Genomic DNA, 19,558 nt, shown 5'->3' on the forward strand with positions numbered 1-19,558 from the left:
AAATAGCAAAATAGCGATACATTATATAGTGAAAAAAACTTAAAATGGCGATATATTATATTGATAAACAAAATACGAAAATGGCGATATATTAATGGCGATTAAAAAAATGTAATGCCAATACATCATATAGTTTTAAAAAAATGAAATGGTGCTACATAATTTTGCTAAAAAAATAAAAATGATATATAATATACTAATATACTTAAAAAAATTAAAATTGTGATACATTGTATAGTTTAAAAAAATGTAAATGGTGATACATTATTTGTTGAAAAAAAATTTAAAATGGCGATATGTTAAATAGTTTAAAAAAATATCAAATATCGATACATTATTTTGTTTAAAAAATATTAAAATTCTGATACATTATATAGTTAAAAAAATTGTACGGCGGCAAATTATATAGTGAAAAAAAATGTGAATGGTGATACTTTATTTTGTTAAAAAAAATATGAAAATTGTGATACATTGTATAGTTTAAAAAATGAAATGCTGATATATTATTTTATTGAAAAAAAAATTAAAATTGCGATACGTTCGTTTTAAAAAATTAAATGCAATACGTTTTTTAGTTAAAAAATTAAAATGCCGATATATTATATAGTTAAAAAAATTACAAATGGTGATACATTATACAGTAAAAAAATATTGCGATACATTAAATAGTAAAAAAAAGAAAAAAATAATGACGATACATTATATCATCGTGTTTTTTTACTTTGTATGGAATTTTGCATAGGGCGCATGCTAAATTCCTGCACTCACATGAATCTTTGTTGAACTACATACAAGTTGGCCAAAAACAAAAATATCGACCACAAGCAAACAAGCCGTTAGCGCTAAAGATGCTAATCCATGACGGATAGCGAAGTCATGCTCTGGTCAATTCGTCTCCAGCTCGCATTGTACCGAAATGTATTTCCGCCTCGATGAATAATGGAAGGCTAAAGTACCTCAAAGTCCGGTAATAAAGACAAACCATCGCGATAAGTGACAATCTTAATTATAAAAAATCCCCCTTCCCTTAATCAAATCCGCAAATGAGAAACGCGCGTCAACTCTGACACCAACCGCGCTTCCAAACGTTACACGGAGCGTCACCTACGGTGTCACTCGGCAGCTGGCCCGCCGTAACCAGACGGGGGAATTGAACCCTCGACACGCGGGAGATGCTTAATTAGAGGCGAGGCGGAACAAGCTAGGCAATTTCAGATCCCTTGTTGGTAAAAAAGTATGTCAAGGACGGACGTAGCGAGCGGCGTGTTGGTTTTAGTGCAGGTGGGCGGGGTTGGGTGGGGGGGGTAACGCTGCCCTTTGGCAGTAATTGACAGCTTTAACAAATGGGCTTTTTTTGTTTGTTTGGAAGACGCAACGTGTGTTTACATTCTCACACCGATGCTAATTTTCCTTGGGCTAGCATAGCGTTTACAATAATAATAATAATAATAATAATACATTTAATTTATAAGCGCCTTTACAGTCACAGTATCTGTTTCTCTGTGGGTGAGCAGCGGCAGCCACACACGCCAGCGTTCACTCAACCCGGAATAACTCAAATAAACAAATAGCTAGCAAGCTAATAGATAGCTAATAGATAGTCAGCTAGCTAGCCAGGTCGCCAATGGATAGCCAATAGATAGCCAGCTAACTAGCTAGTTAGCTACTAGATAGCTAATAGATAGCCAGCTAGCTGGATCGATAGCTATTAGATAGCCAGCTAGCTCGCTAGCTAGCTAATAGATAGCCAGCTAGCTATCTAGCTAATAGATAGCCAGCCAGCTGGATCGATAGCTAATAGATAGCCAGATAGCTAGCATATGACAAGAACATCTTTCACCTTTATGTTTAAGTGACCACCTAAAGATGATAGCGTCACCAAAATTACGACAACAAACGGTAACTCAACTAGATAGAAAGCTAGCTAGCTAGCTAATCGATAGCTTATAGATAGCAAGCTATCTAGATAGCTAATATGTTTCCTGACTCAAATAGCTAGCTAGCTAAAAGAAAGATATCCAGCTAGCTAATACTTGGCTAGCTAGCCAGAACATTGAGTATTTATTATTTTAACAATTTTATAATAGCTAGCCAGCTCGATAGCAATTACCTAGCTAGATAGCTAATATATAGCCAGCTAGACAGCTAATAGATAGCAAATAGATAGCTAGCTAGGCATCCAGATAGTATTGTTATTCATTCACGTTTGGATCTCCCGAGTTTTTTTTTTGACTCTATTCACCTGCTGCAGCATGACCGCCTGCTGCTGTTGGAGGAGGGCCTGGAGCTGCTGGGGAGAGAGCACCTGCTGCTGGAGGATCTGCTGCATCTGTTGTGGCGTGATCACCTGGGGACTCATCATGGCCACTGAGGCTGGAACCTGCGAAGAGACGGAGATGAGATGTGAGGAAGGGACATTTTTGGTTTGGTTTTCGAGATCGGGTCAGGCGGTAAGACAGGTGGGGGTTGCGCCATTCTTATTTTCTTCGTCATTCCCATTGGGGGGAAAAGGAAGCTAGCGAAAATAGACACGGAGCTTAATTAGCATGTAGCCTATATTCGGTTTTCCCATCACCTACTTGTCAACTGGCCGTATTTTGCTGTATTCTGTACGATTTTCACACATATATAGATGTGGACGGCAAACAAGAAAGTTTGTTCTGGAAACGCAACAATTTTGTTTCCGTTATTAAATATTAGCAGGAATGCTAATGATAACAAATATCGCTACTGGTAAAACCAAACACAGAGAAAACAGTCAGTGCGAAAAGTCTCGAGAAGAAACAAACGTTCCGAGAAGATACGTTCCGGTTAAGTGGAATTTTATTTTGAAATAAGTTCAATTATTTTTTTTTTCCCGTCATAATCAAAGTTAAAGTCAGCTTTATTGTCAAATATGCTAATATACATGACATACAGCATTTAAATATTTGACATACAACTTTAACAAACATAATAAACACGAAAACGCCAATTTGCCGGGAGAGATTGAAGCCGCTGCGTGGACACGCGCCGCCATCTTGGGTAAAAAATACAATAAAATAACAATATCATAATATTTTTTTATAAACATATATCGTAAGAACAAAAATTCAAATTATTTTTTTGCTGTGGACAAATTCAATTTGTCCATAGCTCAAAAATGCTCTAAAACAAAGATCATACTTTTTTTTATTGCTTAAAAAATATGTTGTAACATGTGAAATTTTGTTCATAAAATTGTGGAATGAAATATTACACATGCATATAGTTTGCTCAGTAAGTTTTTTTTATTTATTTTATATTTCTTTAACTTGATGTTACTTCCGGGTTGAGTGAACGCTGGCGCGTGTGGCTGCCGCTGCTCACCTGCAGAAAAAATATCCTGTGACTTTCAAGTGTCCTTGAGTTTTGAAAGGCACTTATAAATGAAATGTATTATTATTAGTAGTATTAGTAGTATTAGTCATAGTATTAGTGGTATTATTAGTACTATTATTAGTACTGTTATTAGTACTATTATTAGTAGCATTATTAGTACTAGTATTAGTATTAGTATTAGTATTAGTAGTATTAGTATAAGTAGTAGTAGTAGTAGTATTAGTAGTAGTATTAGTAGTATTAGTATTAGCATTAGCTTTAGTATTAGTAGTGGTATTGGTATTGGTAGCGGTAGCAGTAGCAGTAGCAGTAGCAGCAGTAGCAGTAGCAGTAGCAGTAGTAGTAGTAGTGGTAGTAAGGTCAACGTGTCTAGCAGGTTGAAACAACCAAGGATTCAAACCCAAACGGTGGCGTGCTATTGTAGTTTATTGTTTATTGAACCCCCTCACCACTTATTATTATTAGTATTAGTAAGAGTACGAGTATTAGTAGTAGTCCTATTACTAGTACTACTAGTACAGGTAGTACTAGTAATATTATTCGTACTAGTACTAGTACAATTAGTACTATTACTAGTATTAGTACTAGTACTGGTAGTAGTACTACTAGTAGTAGTAGTAGTGGTAGTAGTAGTAGTAGTGGTAGTAAGGTCAACGTGTCTAGCAGGTTGACAGGTCTGCAAACGTGAAACAACCAAGGATTCAAACCCAAACGGCGGCGCGCTATTGTAGTTTATTGTTTATCGAAATTTACCTCCCCCACGACTTTGTCGCCCTTTAGCAAAATCAACTCTCTTGGGATGAAACGTTTAGAGCCCACCTCCGAAGCTTTTTCACAACAATTAGAATATCAAGATCGTCACGCCCAAGTGGCGGCGGGTGTGGACGCTGGCGGTCGTCGTCCAAGCGGCCATGACGGTAGTGTCAAGGGGCCAATAAGACATCGACGGGCTAATCAAGGCGCCTTGATTACTTTCCACGCGTGTGTCTCTCTCCTCCTTTTCCTTTTACCGCCGCTGTCACGCCTTGACACGTCCTTGTTTAGCCCCCTCACACCTCCCCCTCCTCTTTGATTAGCCGAGACATTTGCATGGTCACTACACATTTTTCATTTTAGAAGTCATTATGCATTAGTGGCTCCTGATCGCCCGCCTTGACTAATCCTGATGAACTGAAAATCACAGCTGAAGGTCAACCCGTAGACGGCCCCTGACGCACATTCATATTCATATTCAAACAAATCCTGCCTCTATTGTTCATTAGAGTCTTGGCGAGGGAGCGGAGGTAGGATACGGTGGAGGATGTTGTTGTCATGTCACCCCCACCCCCGCGACCCCTTTACTCTGGAAAAAAATAAAATAAAGGGTGGCGGAGGTGGTACGCACAACAAACGGGGAAATCGGAACAAAAGACGTCAAAAAAAGTTGCAAATTAAACAGCCCCTGCGTGTAATTATGCAAATGGCGCGCTTACACCTTCAACGTGATGAACCCCTTCAAGGTACATTCGCAAGGTAAAGTAATTACGCCGACAACCACGACTGGTTCTGGGCGAAGACAGGAAACAACATTAAAAGACGCACTCATTAAGAGCATTAATTGGATGCCGGCTCAGAGATGTTTTATTTTGGGGGGGGGCGGGGGTAGTAACAAACGTATGCGGGCGCATACATCAAGCCAAAGAGCATTGAGATTCCGCGCGTTGCACTTTAAAGTGCTTCTTTGGTTGTCTGAGTGGGGGGAATAAAGGCGTTCATGGTCAAACAACTATACGATGAATAATGCGGAGAATTTAGTTAGTTGTAAAAAAATGCATTTTGTTGAATTGACGAAGGGAATAGAAAGTAAAAAGGTGAATTCCAAGATGGCCGACAGCAGCCTTTGTTTCTTTTGTCACTTTGTGTCGTTGTGCATCATGTGGAATGGATACTGATTGTTTTTTCAGCATTTTTTTTATCTATTAGCCTTTTATCTGTTAGCCTTTTCGCCAGCACTGTTTTTGATTTGGGACCAATCTCAATGCCATTTGACTGTCATCGCTGGACAGCTATAGGGCTATTGTGCTTTTTTTTTTGCGCCTGTAACGGGCAGCATTTTCACAGCCCCGCTTTGTTCAACGGAAAGATCGTATGTGGAACTGTCGCGGCTTGGAATTGAAACGGATTTATGTGGTGACAGGAGATTTGAGACTTTTCGTCAATGGATGCTACAGCTTTGTGTTTGCTTTCAACATTTAGTTTGTAGTAGACGTGCATGAATTTCACCATGACGTCCCTGATCCACTGATGAAAAGGATGCTTTGATCGTCTCCTCTTTCATCGAGAACTGCTTCATACGACAAAGAAAATTGACTCTTTGTGTTGTTAGATTTTTTTTCCGTTCCTTTGACTTCAAAATGGCGCCCCGAGAGTGGCTGCCTTTACAGCAGCTCCTGTATTTTTATTTTTCTGCTTCTTCCTTTCCTTTCCTCTACCTTTCATAACTTTGCTGCTGTGAAATGTGAATTTCTCCACTGCAAGGCTAATAAAGGCTAATCCAATCCAAACATTGAGACCTATCAAGAACCAACAGGGTCCAAGACTTGACCCCTGAGGAACTCCACCTGACATACGGACTACAGTACTAGAGTATAGACAATATTAGATAGATATTGGCTAGCTAGTTGGCTGACTATCTGTTGGCTATCTAATAGCTATATAGCCGGCTAGCTGTTCGCTATCTATCCAGCTAGCTAGCAATCTATTAGCTGGCTAGCTTGTTAGCTGGCTGTCTATTAGTTAGCTAGCTGACTGGCTTGGTTATCTGTTAGCTATCTAGTGGTTAGCCAGCTAGCTTTTTATTTGAGTTATTGCTGGTTGAGTGAACGCTTGCACGTCTGGCTGCCGCTGCTCCCCCACAGAAAAACTTTTCCTGTGACTGAAAGTGACCTCGAGTTTTGAAAGACGCTTACAAATGAAATGTATTATTATAATTAACGGCAGTGACTACTTTAATATTCTGCGCATTGTTTGTTTTCAGCTTGTGTCATCAAGTGTTACAGAAACGCATTAGTGATGCTAATTAGCATTGGGACAACGCTATCAAATAGAAAGTCGAAGTTAGGCAGGAGTTTCAGATGGTGCCGCGAGAGTAGCTGCGTTTACAGCAGCTCCTGTATTTAGTTTTTCTACTTCTTTCTTTCCTTTCCTAACTTTGCGGCTGTGGAATGTAAATTTTTTCCACTGCGAGGCTAATAAAGGCTAATCCAATCCAATCCTAGACACGTAGCATGCTACTCACACGCCGTGGTTTCCGCCCCAAAAAATGAAAAGGGCAGCGGTCCATTGCGAAAATGCATCATGAGGCCAACCCCAACCCCCCTTCCTCCCCACCTGCCCCATAGTTAACCGGGGGTTCTTTTCTGCTTGACGTATCAGAAGCGACCAGATGAAAAGCAGATAAGTAATTGCTCTCCCAGGTTGGCATTCTTCACCGACAACCCATAAATTTAATTTTATACACACGTTCATTTACATTTTCGAGTATATGACATGATAATTGCGGCAATGTAACACCTTCCGTTTGCCGAGATGCCGCGCCGGGGGTTTGATTGACGTGAGCGGCGAATTGAAAGGAACAGGGCCTTGAATTGCTTCCCAGAGAAATGGTTTGGCCACGCGGGGGTGAAATTAATGAGCATTCGCTCCATGACGACGACGGCGTCGGGAGTGGTGCAAACATCCAGGAAAGGTGACGCGATACTCAATTGGAGAGTGCCTCGTTGTCTTTAGAGCGTGTATTGTTGTCAATTTTTTATTTAATGGCGCTCATACTCATAGCTAGCATAACTGGCAAAATGCTTCCATTGTAAAGTCGAAGGGACGAAATTAACTCATTCACCAAATGTATTTTTTTTCCGATAAAGCGGTGGTCAGACCTACTGTAATATTTTTCCCTCCCATGAAGGGGCAGCATTTGGCTTTTTTCCATGTTAGCACTTTGTTACAGCTTCAGCTGTTGTTAAAGCGCTATATGAATCAATATATAATGTATTTTGTACAACTGCCCCCATTTCAAGCTCAGATAAATCCAGACCAATATAATTTAGGAATTAACTGTTTTTTTTCTTATGAAAGAAGACAGGATAAGGTTTCTTACGATGAATTAACTGTTTATGTTGTCCTATGCTGAAGAATGAATGACTCTGTGTCTTTGTGTTGTTATATTATTTGTTATTTATTTTTAAACTTTATGTTACTTCCGGGTTGAGTGAACGCTGGCGCGTGTGGCTGCCGCTGCTGACCTGCAGAAAAAATATCGTGCGACTATAACGTGTCCTTGAGAGTTTTGAAAGGTGCTTATAAATTAAATGTATTATTAATTATTATTTTTAAATATTATTATTATTACTTTTAGTACTTTTATTATTATTATTATTATTATTATTATTTTCGAACTCTGTATTCTGTGGGTGCTAGAATTTGAGTAAAAATGACAAAAACCCTGGCACATCGTATGGCAGTGAATGAGTTAAAGACATGCTTTCAAAAATATTGTTTTTTTTTAATGACAATATTTAGCATAGCACAGATTAATCTGTCCGTTTAAATTATGAATTAAAAAAATATTTGGGGTATTTTGATCTACCTCACCCCACAATGTCTTTTTCTCATCCCTTGCTTGAAACTGCTCACCCCTTCCCTCTCAGAAGAATTGGAAAAATATTTATGGAAGACAATTAGCTTCAAAAAAGGGGGCGTTTACTCAACTCTGCAAGCAGCCAATCATGGTGCACCCGACCCCCCCAAAAATTAGCTCATCATTAGTGAGAGACAGGATTAGCCAAAATAAACAAAAACTATTTCTTAAAGCGAGCTGAAAAAAAATAGTTTTACAAAAATTCAGAGGAAAAGTGTGGCCAAATTTGGCATCACCGAATCACCATTTCTACTATGTGGTCTTGATTAAACAGATTTTAGGATGAACCCATGCGATAGCCGGCTTAGCCGAGTTAAACAATTAGCGGACATCTCACCACGTGTGCTAGGAAACGGTGATTAGACAACAAGACAAACATGGCGGGAGTGGGGGGGGCGTGTGTGGATAACCATCAAGGACAAGTACTCGGTCCAACAGTGTCGGACAGGCTGAGTTGGGTAATTACAGCGCCGCCTTGGCAGGGGGGGGGGAGCCGATGCTAATTAAGCCTAGCGCTTGTACATATGGAAAAAAAGAAGAGGAAAGACAATGAAAACCAACCCTCCTTGTCCCGGAGGAGAGAAGAGCAAAACTGAAGCTCGTACGGACTTGTGACCCCGGCGACTTCCCTCGATCCGACGTTGCTCATTTACTATCCAATTAGTGCCAAACGCAGCAATGCAATTATTGATGGCCGTCACTTTGGGTGGGGCCGCGTCGAGCGTTGCGACACTGAAGTTCAAGTGTGCATGTTAAATGACGGCCGTATTGGAAGGATCAATACTGGGAGATTGTCAGAAGCTAGTCGCTAAGTAGATTACGCAATGTCCCCCCCCCCCCCCCCCCCCCCACCCCCTTGCTAAATCAATTTCCATAAGCGCTGGAAGCGTCATTTATCACAACGTAAAGAAGCATCATGTCAAAAAAGGGAGTCGGGGGGGGGGGGGGGGGGGGGGGGGGGGGGTTTGAGCGTCACTTTCCCCCATTGATTTATCTCAACATGCAGATCGACAAGCGATGACGCCCTTTTGAAAGCCGTTTGTTTGCGACGCTATCGGCGCGAATAAGCGCTAAGCTATCAAGTAGCTTTTTTTTTTTTTTTTTTGCCTGCGGGGGTTTGGGTAAAAAAAAAAAACGCTGAAGATGCTGAAATGGAGTGCGGCGGGGAAGTGGGAGTAGGAGGGAGTATAGTGGGGGGGTGTTAGCGTGTTAGCAATGGCGCTTGCCTCTGATGTTGCAGGTAAGACGGCCTTTCCAGCTACATCGGCCTCTTCATCAGTGACACGCAGTAAATTACAAGTGCTTCAAGCGGCTAGCTGAATTACAGTTCATCACTTGGAAAGGCTTCCAACGGACCCCCCTCGGTACCCCCCCCCAACACCATCCTAGCCGTCACCGGCGGGGGCCCCCGGCGTATCAGATCTGGCGGTTAGGATCCAATTAACACCCTGGCCAGAATCATCTGATTGCATGTGTAAAGTGCTGGTATAACTCGTTTATTGCGGCCATGTATCTTCTGTCACGAGGTAAATTTGTTGCCGCTACATCAAAGGTCTGAGATGCTTCTTTTTCGCCCCCCCTCTGTAACCCCCTCCCCAACTTCATCTCCAACACACCTCTCTCCCAAACTCGGCGATATAGCGCCTGGGGGTTGCATTTCAACTCCTTTTGCATCACAATGATGAACCTGCTTCTGTCCTGGCAATTTAACCAGCTTGTCCCGTAGGTACCAAAAAAAAAAAAGAGGGGGCGTCGACAGAGTGAGAGAGGAAGAAAAAAAATGTTTTCTCGTTATAAAAGCGAGTGTTTGACTTCAAATGTGCTGACGACACCCCCCAACCCCGACACACACACATACATATACATTCTCCATCGCCCCTAAGCTGTGATCACTATTTTCAGACACAACCAGAGGCCATTCATACATGTAAATGTGAGCTAATAGCTTTTTTTTAATGGGGGGGAAGCGATGGGGGGGCATGCACGCTGATGTCAGCTAACCTCCTTGCATTAATACTTTATTTTATTTTGTTTTTAACTCATTCACTGCCAGATGATGTGCAAAAATGTGTACACTCCAGTGCCAGGGTTTTTGTTATTGTCACTGGAACTTGAGCACCCATAGAATATTGCGTTTTAGGACTACATAAACATGCAATGCAGCGTAGGAAACCTTAGATTCTCTTCTTTCATCAGGAAAAAAAAGAGTTAATTCATGAATTATATTGATCTGGAGTTATCTGATCTTGAAATGAGGGTAGCTGTACAAAATACAATACAAAGTCTCGTTATATCGATATTCTCGGGAGTCGGGAAAAATATCGATATAACCGGACTATCGATATATCCGATCCTGCGGCATGTAAATTTTCTCCTTGCGTTCATAGAAATAGTATCGTAATAAGCAGTACTATCGATATAACCGATATCGATATAACGAGACTTTACTGTATATTGTTTTATATAGCGCTTTAACAACAGCTAAAGTTGGAACAAAGCACTAAAATAGAAAAAGGGGAAATTCTGCCCCCTCGTGGAAGGGAAAAAAAACCTTGCCAGAGGCCATGGCCAGTGCTTTATCGGCTCATAAGCATGAAAAACAAAAACCCGAATAAATTCGGGAATGGCACTCGACGTCAGCAGGTTGTATTTGACAAGTCGGCAGGAGCAAAATCTCAAACAACAAAGTCATCCGAACAAAAATATACAATGTCCAAAGTAACAAACAAAACCATGAGTAAAACATAACCCAACCACCCTCTCACTCTCAATCTTTCACATGTGATGGCTTCCACAAAATAAATAAAGTCATCAGGAACAAAATCTCAAAAAACAAAGTCAGCAGAACAAAAAGGTCCAAAGTAGCAAACAAAACCATAAGTAAAACGTGACACAACCCCAATCCGTTTCACATGTGATGGCTCCCATCACATGTGTGACCGACAGGGATCGACTGGTGAAGTAGCCAACCATCTTTTTAAATGCTAACACCAAAACAGTATTCACAGTGATGATTTAAGGTACGGGGGTCTCGGTAATCCAACCCTCGCTTTTCATTGTCGCCGTTTCTTTATTTGCGTTTCAAATGTCAAGGCGTAAACTGCCGATATGAGTCAAAAGAAGAAGAAGAAGAATCGGTGGCGGGGAATGGGGGGGCGGGGTTTACCGAAAGAAATAGGTGTTTATCGAGCGCTCCCGTGGGCTTAGCGTGTAATAATAGACCTGTCACATTACGCAAATGCTTTGCGTGTTTGTATGTGTGTTTGCGGCTTGTTGCTCGGCTCGCCGTCGCCGGAGAGGCATCATCAACAACGCTGCGAGCGAGAGAAAGCGGATAGAATTAGTCTAGCGCGAGCGACTTTAGCCGCTAATACGGGTAATTAAAACCGGCAAGGCGAGGCACTTAGTTGCTTGTGTACTAAATAATTTACGTGCCGTGATCTATGGATCATTTCCTTCTGCTCCAAAAAAAAAAAAAAGCAAAGATTGGCGAATAAGAAGGAGGAGGAAGACGACAGAGGATTTATCGGGAAAGCGGCGTGTCGTGCTAATATTAATCCGTTCCCCCACTTTTTTGCTGTGTTAATCAGACACGGGGATCAGCGCGCGTGCCGCAAAAGCAGCTGATGAAATATTGCGCTGTCGAAGGCGCCCGTTCTATAATCCGGTCCTTTCTGCCAAGTCGTGTCATTGAGCACAACTATTTTGAAAAATATTTACCCCCTCAACACCCGAACATACGTTGCGATTATTTTGCAAAATGCTGTTTGGGTTTGTTTGTTACTTTGGACGTTTGCAGCAGGGAGGGGAGGGCAAACGCAGCCTTTAAAATAATCTGTACTACAATAAAAATACAGTTTTTATGCTAAAATGAAGGCAATTTATATACAGTAAAGTCTCGTTATATCGATATTCTCGGGAGTCGGAAAAAATATCGATATAACCGGACTATCGATATATCCGATCCTGTGGCATGCAAATTTTCTCCTTACGTTCATAGAAATAGTATCGTAATAAGCAGTATTATCGATATAACCGATATCGATATAACGAGACTTTACTGTAATATGATTAATAGTAGTTTAATCGATTTTATTGATTAACTCATTCACTGCCAAGCAATGTGCAAAAATGTGTCCACTCCAGTGCCAGGGTTTTTGTCATTATTGTTCAAATTCCAGGACCCATTGAGTTTTAGGACTACATCAACATTCAATTCAGCATTAGAAACCATAGACTCTCTGATTTCATTTGAAAAAAAAAAACCTTAATTCCGAAGTTATATGGATCTGGAGTTATCTGAGCTTGAAATGGGGGCAGATGTCCAAAATACAATGCAATACAAACATATTGGTTTATGGTACTTGAACTATTTTGCTTCAGCTATTGTTAAAGCGCTATATAAATCTATGTGTATTGTATTCTATTTTATATAGCAACAAAACTTGTTGAACACATTCGCAACAAATACTGCCCCTTGTGGAAGGGAAAAAACATTGCCAGAGGTCTGACCAGCGCTTTATCTGCACCAAGGAAAAAAACAAAACCCGAACAAATTCGAGTATGGCGCTCTAAGTCAATATGAATAAATTCGGGAATGGCAGAGAATGAGTTAAGTTTAACCGATGAATCGCTAAAAGCACATTGGTGCATTTCTTCCACAGCCAACTTGAATATCAGATTCAACTGTTCATCGAAACCATCGTAAGATCCGTTACGACATTTGTGCCTCGTAGTAAATGCATTAGTAGGAGTAAAAGCAATAAAAACAAACACGCTTTTTCGTTTTCAACTGACATTTCCACAATCAAAGATTTACTGTTCTAAAATGTCACTCGGAATGAGTGCCACGTTGTTTCCGGAGACTTTTTTTTTCGGGGTAGGCGGATACAACGTTAATAAAGGCCGGATCAACAAGTCGGATTAGCAATGGCCGCCGACAAGCCTTGGCGATTCATATTGATTCTTATCGCCAAACGGCAGGCAAAGATGGAGTAAGCAAATGTAAATATTCAATATTTACCTTCCCGGGTTGTTATTAGAGGCTCGGATAGGGCCCGACTGTTATCATGCACCCGCGATGCTCCCTTTCAATATTGTCTCTTCGCTACACGTGCGTGCGTGTGTGTGTGTTTGTCGATCAAGATCCCACTTTGCGGCGACATATTCAAGAAAGAAACATGATCGAACTGCAAAAAAACGAGACGTCTGTTTTCCCAAAAATCACTATCGTTTCGTAATTAAGCACGGGAGGCACCGCAGAGATGTTGCGTTTAGGTTGACTCCGTGAAAAACATCATCGAGGGAGCTTCACGCAAACATCCCAGCCGATGTCGAAATGACAATCGCGATCGCTCCAAATATCAAGTTCTCCCAGTGTCAACGCTAGTCAAGTTCGCGGTAGGTGTCGGTGCGACGTGTTAATGTGTACACTGGTGCAACCGAGGTGGAAGCGTGAGTAGACCCGAGTGTGACCTTTCCGCTAATCACGAATAACAGGAATAGACGTAAATTAGCCTTGACAAGTGAAAATGACACGCAGATCAAATTTGCGGGCTGCAACCTCCCGCCATCTTGACAACAATGTTCCAGGAATAAATAAATAGATAAATAAATAAATAAATAAATAAATAAATACACACATGAATAAATATATACACAAATAAATACATAAATAAACACACAAATACATAAATAAACACAAATAAAACATAAATACATACACACATTAATAAATACAGTAAAGTCTCGTTATATCGATATCGGATATATCGATAGTCCCGGTTATATCGATATTTTTTTGGACTCCCTTGAATATCGATATAACGAGACTTTACTGTACATACTCAAATAAATAAATACATATGTAAATAATAAACACAAAATAAATGAATAAATAAATACACAAAACAATAAATAAATACACACATAAATACATAAATAAACAAACATACGAATCAATGAATAAATACATAAATAAAAAAACATCGAAATAAAAAATAAATACACGCATTAATAAATACAAATAAATAACTAAATAAATAAATACATAAAATAAATAAATACATAAAATAAATAAACACACAATAAATAAATACACACATAACTAAATAAACACACAAATAAATAAACAAATATATACGTAAATAGACAAAAAACAGAATAAATAAATAAATCTATGTCCTGAATGTCAGTTTGACCCCAATTGGTGGAGCCCAGTGTTGAAAGTAAATATGGTGAAGAGGCAATGAGCTGTTATGCTGCAGAGAGATGGAATATGCTAAAAATTAGCCTGACTTGACGATTTTGGTCAATTTTGCAGAAAAATTATATTGTGGTATTTCATTTTTTTCGCTTTATCAAAGCCCCCAAAAGATGTTGAAAAGCGCCTTAGACCGGTTTGAAATTTCTAAACATATATTTGAAGCCCCTGCCATTCCGGAATTTATTCGGTAATTTAAAGTATGACATGGAGCACCATTTCCGAATTTGTTCGGGTTTTGTTTTTCTTGCTAGGCGTGCCGATAAAGCGCTTGTCAGACCTGTGGCAATATTTTTCCCTTGCTATGAGGAGACATTGTTAGCCTTCTGTGCATGTTAGCGCTTCCGCTGTTGTTAAAGCGCTATATAAATCAATATGTATGTATTGTATTTTGGACAGCATCCCCCATTTTAAGCTCATATAACTCCAGACCCATATAATTTAGGAATTAACTCTTTTTTTCTAATGAAAGAAGAGAGTGTAAGATTTCTTACGATGAATTGAATGTTTATTTAGTCCTAAAACTCAATATTCTGTGGGTCCTGGAATTAGAGTGACGATGACAAAAAGTCAATCACCTGGGTACACGATCCAATATGGAAGATATGAATATCTACTGCTGTACCTGCGGAGGACACACCTTGACCTGGCTCTTCGGAGAACTCGGGCCACAGTCTGCCTGCTGCAAGTTTGCTCGCCTTTCTGCTTGTTGGACCTGCCAGAAAATACACACACACACAAAATGGCTCTAAAATAACATCTGGCTGATTTTCTAACAACGCGCAAAGATAAATAGCGTTTGTCTAGAGCACTGAAAGAGGATACGTGGCGGCGGGGAAGCGGGCGGGGGGTTAAAAACAACAAGGAGGCATCAGTGGAATTGACCCGTCTAGTGTGTGCTCAACTGAAATGCCCACTTCTCTCCCAGCGCATTAGCGCCTCACATTTGCATATTTATAATAGCAACTGGAAGTGGAGGTAGCATCATGTGAAGTGTCCCCGGGTGCTGTAATTAAAGTTGACAAAAAATACATAAAAATCGAATTTGGAATGAATTAGCAAGCAGGCTAGGTTTGACATTATTTATACAAAAGCAACACGCTAGCGAACGTTCGTCGGCGGTGTGCGTCAACAATAATAAAAAGTGTGAATATATCAAAGTAACTTGTTTTATTAAGTCGGTCACCGTGACCGAGGGTGTGCTTTAATGAAGCATTTTGGGGTTTTTGACTTTGGCATAATTGAATGCATCGAAATGTAAATGAGGCTCTAATGCGTTTTTTTGTGCGTACATTTTGCAAACAAACGGAATTTAAAAAAATAGATACAGTGAGACCTCAACTTACGAACTTAATTGGTTCCCAGACAGAGTGTGTAAGGCGAAAAGTGTGTATCTCAAAAATATAATTCCCATAGGAAACCATTAAAATGGGAATAATCCGTTCCCGGGTTTCCATAAAATATACTTTTCAACTAAATAAGCCTTAAAACTACACACAACATACCTTATTCTATGTATAATAAATGTGCTATTGTATTGTCATGAAAGAAATACACTGCATTGTATCACAAAATCACTTTAAATACATTTGTGATGGTCATTTATGGCTTGATGGAATGGCGTTGGAGGTCGAAGGTCAAAGGGAATTGCTGTTTGGAAAGAGAGGCGCATTACATGACGACTGTAATTAAAGAAATAAAGTGTGCTGTAAAATAATGTTTTATTTACCTTTTTGATGGTCATTGATGTCTTATGGACTGTTGGTAACTTAACCTCTGGTGCTGTTCGGTTGTGTGCTTCCGCCGAAGATCACTCCGCCAGCCATGGTGGGTGTGTATTATGAAAATAGTGCTTATCATAAGGTTTAATTTTCTGAAATTTGACGTTTGTAAGACAAAAAGTTTGTAAGTTGAGGTGTTTGTAAGTTGAGGTCTCACTGTACATTCAGTAAATTCAGAATTCCGTCAGCCAATCGGGAAAGGCCCAACAACTTGTCAGTTTACGACAAAAAATAAATAAATAAGGGAAAACTTTTGGCCAGGGTGAATATATGTGACGGTGAGCCCGTTTCCATGACGACGCCTGCATATGACACATCTCCGACAGCAGGTGGGAACGTTGTTTGAACAAGTACATTGAGAACCCGAGCAAACACGACGAGAGGAGAAAGCAAAAAAAAAAGAGATTGAGAAGGTATGAGGGGGGGGGGGGGGGTGGAGGAAAAGTTGCCATGCTTTATACTCCTCGAGGGAATGCAGTCACCACGATCAATGATGGAAGGACGACGTTGGCGCGGAAGGAGCCGGCGCCAGACTCGAGTAAACAAACACTTTAGTTTGGGAACTGAGCCCTGAATGTATTGATTTGTCTTCTTCGCCGATGCCGAGTACTGATACCACGATTAACTTTTGACACCAAAAAACATTATTACATAATTGTGATTATCTCATTCGCTGCCATTCCCGAATTTATTCAGAAAAGTGAAAAATGCCATTCCCGAATTTGTTTGCGTTTTTGTTTGTTCTCATTTGGGTGCAGATAAAGCGCTGGTCAGATGTCTGGCAATGTTTTTTCCTTTCCACAAAGGGGCAGCATTTGCCCTTTTATCCATGTTAGCGCTTTGTGACAGCTTCAGCTGTTGTTAAAGCGCTATATAAACCAATATGTATGTATTGCGTTGTATTTTGTACAACCGCCCCCATTTCAAGCTCAGATAACTCCAGACCAATATCATTTAAGAATTAACTCTTTTTTTTGGGGGGGGGGTAAGAAGAGAGTTTCAGGTTTGCAACGCTGTATTGATTGTTTATATAGTCCTAAAACTCAAGTCAACTACTTTCGATCATTTACATCATTGAATGAAAACGGCATTTTTATCGTAGAATTTAAAATTCTATATAGTAATAATTCATGAATTTGTCAAACCGCTGCAAAGTAGCGCCAACGAATGGGCAAAATGTCAATGTGGTTCTGTGGCGGGTATCTGATACTTTTAAATAAGGCTAGTATTGATACCCGGTATCTGTATTTGCCCCGCCCTGGTGATCAGCATATGATCCGATGAGCTAAACGGCAGAAATTTCAGATAAAAATCTCAAAAACGGGCTTACGATCAGTTCAGGTGGCCATTTTGAAATGAAATAGCCTGTTACATCCCCAACCTGCCTTCGAAGTGACCATTTTGTGCTGCTTTCGCCTTAAAAAGAAAATTTTTAAAAAAAGCAGACAGAGAAGCCATCAAAAGTTTACTAAAGAGCAGCAGAAGTTGACAAAAAATACCGCCGACCTGCCTTCTATTTAACAGAGGTTGCTATGCGCGGAAAGTGACATCTGCCCCTCCGCTCAAGCGTACGTTGTGTAAACCGCACAATGTGACACATTCTTGAGAATGAGAAACAGGGGCGGGGGGGGGTTCCTGCATGAATCACAAAGCACTCAGAGGCATATTTGATGTTGATATCTATCACCGAGGTTGGAAAAGGGGCGGAAAAAAATAAATAAGAGAAGGGGAAAATAACAGGGCGACCGCCACTATGACACGGTGGATCCTAATGAAAATAAGATTCCACCCAAATGGAACTGGTGTAATTGGTTTCAGATAGTGAGGTCGGGAGAAAGCCGATACAGGGCGAGTATTATGCCGGGGAAAAAAAAGACGGAGAAATAAGAATGTTTACACAGACATTCCGAGGCTCCGTTAATAGGCATGAACAGACCACCGGAGAGGTACAGGGAGAGTGGCAGACAGCGTCGGGGTAAAGGAGGTGGAGAGGGGGTGGCTTGGAAAAATAAATAGATAAAAATCATACATCAACCAAAGAGAGCAAGGTAATAAGGAACAAGCATCACAATGCACCTTTTGTTAAGGAGCATGCAAAGACCTTAAACAAGCATGAAACACATTAGCCTAGCACGCCGGACCGGGTCCAGAAACCATTACAAATCTCCCAGATTGCTTTTTTTGCTTATTGTGTGCGGCGGCGGTGGCGGACGGGCGTAGGAGGCGTGCGTGTGTGTACACAAGGAATAAGCCGTCGGCTAAGAATGTCACTCTTTTCAAATCCACCTGAGAGTACCTCGCGGCCGTGACATCCGAATTGGATACGTCTGAAGAGCCATGACATTGTGTTTGGACAGTACAGATCACTTCCTGTCTGCCGCCACGCCGGGAGTTGTTGTTATGAGCGGCGGCGTGCTTGGATATTGGAACGACGACGCGGGTGGGCGGGTGTGGTGGGTAGGAGGGAATGACCAGGCATATGGCAGACGGAAGCCTAGTTCGTCGTGACCGACAGATGTTTTGGCGGAGGGAGTAAAAGAGCTTCTGTTCGACACTCGGCCCGCGGCGGGCAATTGTTAGCTAGGCGGGTCTGCCGATTGCGCTTGGAGTGCTTAACTTCACCCCACCCCTACCCCCAGGCCCCCTTGTCTCCACCAATCACCTTATTCATTTCTTCCTCTCATCACCGCTGCCACTCGATGCCGCTGCTTGTTTATTGATTCTCTAGATTAAGAATTCCTCGGGTTGGAGGATTGTAACACACAAGCATCAAATTATTTTTAGGGCCCTGCTTATTTGCCTTTGCCTTGCATCTATTTGGCCTGCGTCTGTAGACAATTATGCCTACCCGGGGCCCCAGACTCAGGTGCTAATAATGAAGGACAAATAGAATCATATGTGTAAACTTCCCCCACTGATGAAAATTTATATTAACTTTCTGCCACAGTAAACAGAGCCCTGTACCTACGCCCTCCCGGGAGGATCGACAAGATGAATTTGCTGGCTTCAAACCCCAAGAAGGACTGTATAGGTGGAAGGAGGAGAGCGGGGGCGGAGCGCCGGCACAGAGTATGCTGTTTCATTTTTTAACACCAAAACAAGGGTCTGCATACAACACGGTCCATGCGGAAGCCGTGAAACTCAAGTGTCAAACACTCAAATTGGGAGTTGCTACGGATTCTTCTGATGAATTCCTTGGAGCAGTGGTTCTTAATCTTGTTGGAGGCACCGAACCCCACCATCATATGCTCATTCATCAAACCCTTCTTCCAAAGACAGTGCCCACTAACAGCGGGGTGGACCTCTGCGGTGGAGGGTTCACCGAACCCCTGAGACCGACTCACCGAACCCCGAGTGTTCGATCGAACCCAGGTTAAGAACCACTGCCTTAGAGGTTACCCCTACCTCCCAACCCGATACACTTTTCCCTGTCGTTTCTCTCCAAGTACCTTTCGCAAAAGTCTTTACTTTCACTGGGGC

At 41.1% G+C, this 19,558-nt stretch overlaps 1 protein-coding gene across 1 annotated transcript in view; it reads right to left on the bottom strand.

Annotated features, from left to right (window-relative positions):
• foxp2 (forkhead box P2) overlaps positions 1–19,558 on the bottom strand; it is a 95,848-nt gene that overhangs the window by 28,614 nt on the left and 47,676 nt on the right. Inside the window, 2 exon segments of the mRNA XM_088989148.1 lie at positions 2,243–2,380; positions 14,923–15,012. Of these exon segments, the coding sequence (XP_088845274.1) occupies positions 2,243–2,380; positions 14,923–15,012 (228 nt within the window).

The sequence above is a fragment of the Hippocampus bargibanti genome, linkage group LG22 (assembly GCF_051943395.1).
Source record: "Hippocampus bargibanti isolate YZ-2025 linkage group LG22, ASM5194339v1, whole genome shotgun sequence".
NCBI lineage: Eukaryota > Metazoa > Chordata > Actinopteri > Syngnathiformes > Syngnathidae > Hippocampus > Hippocampus bargibanti.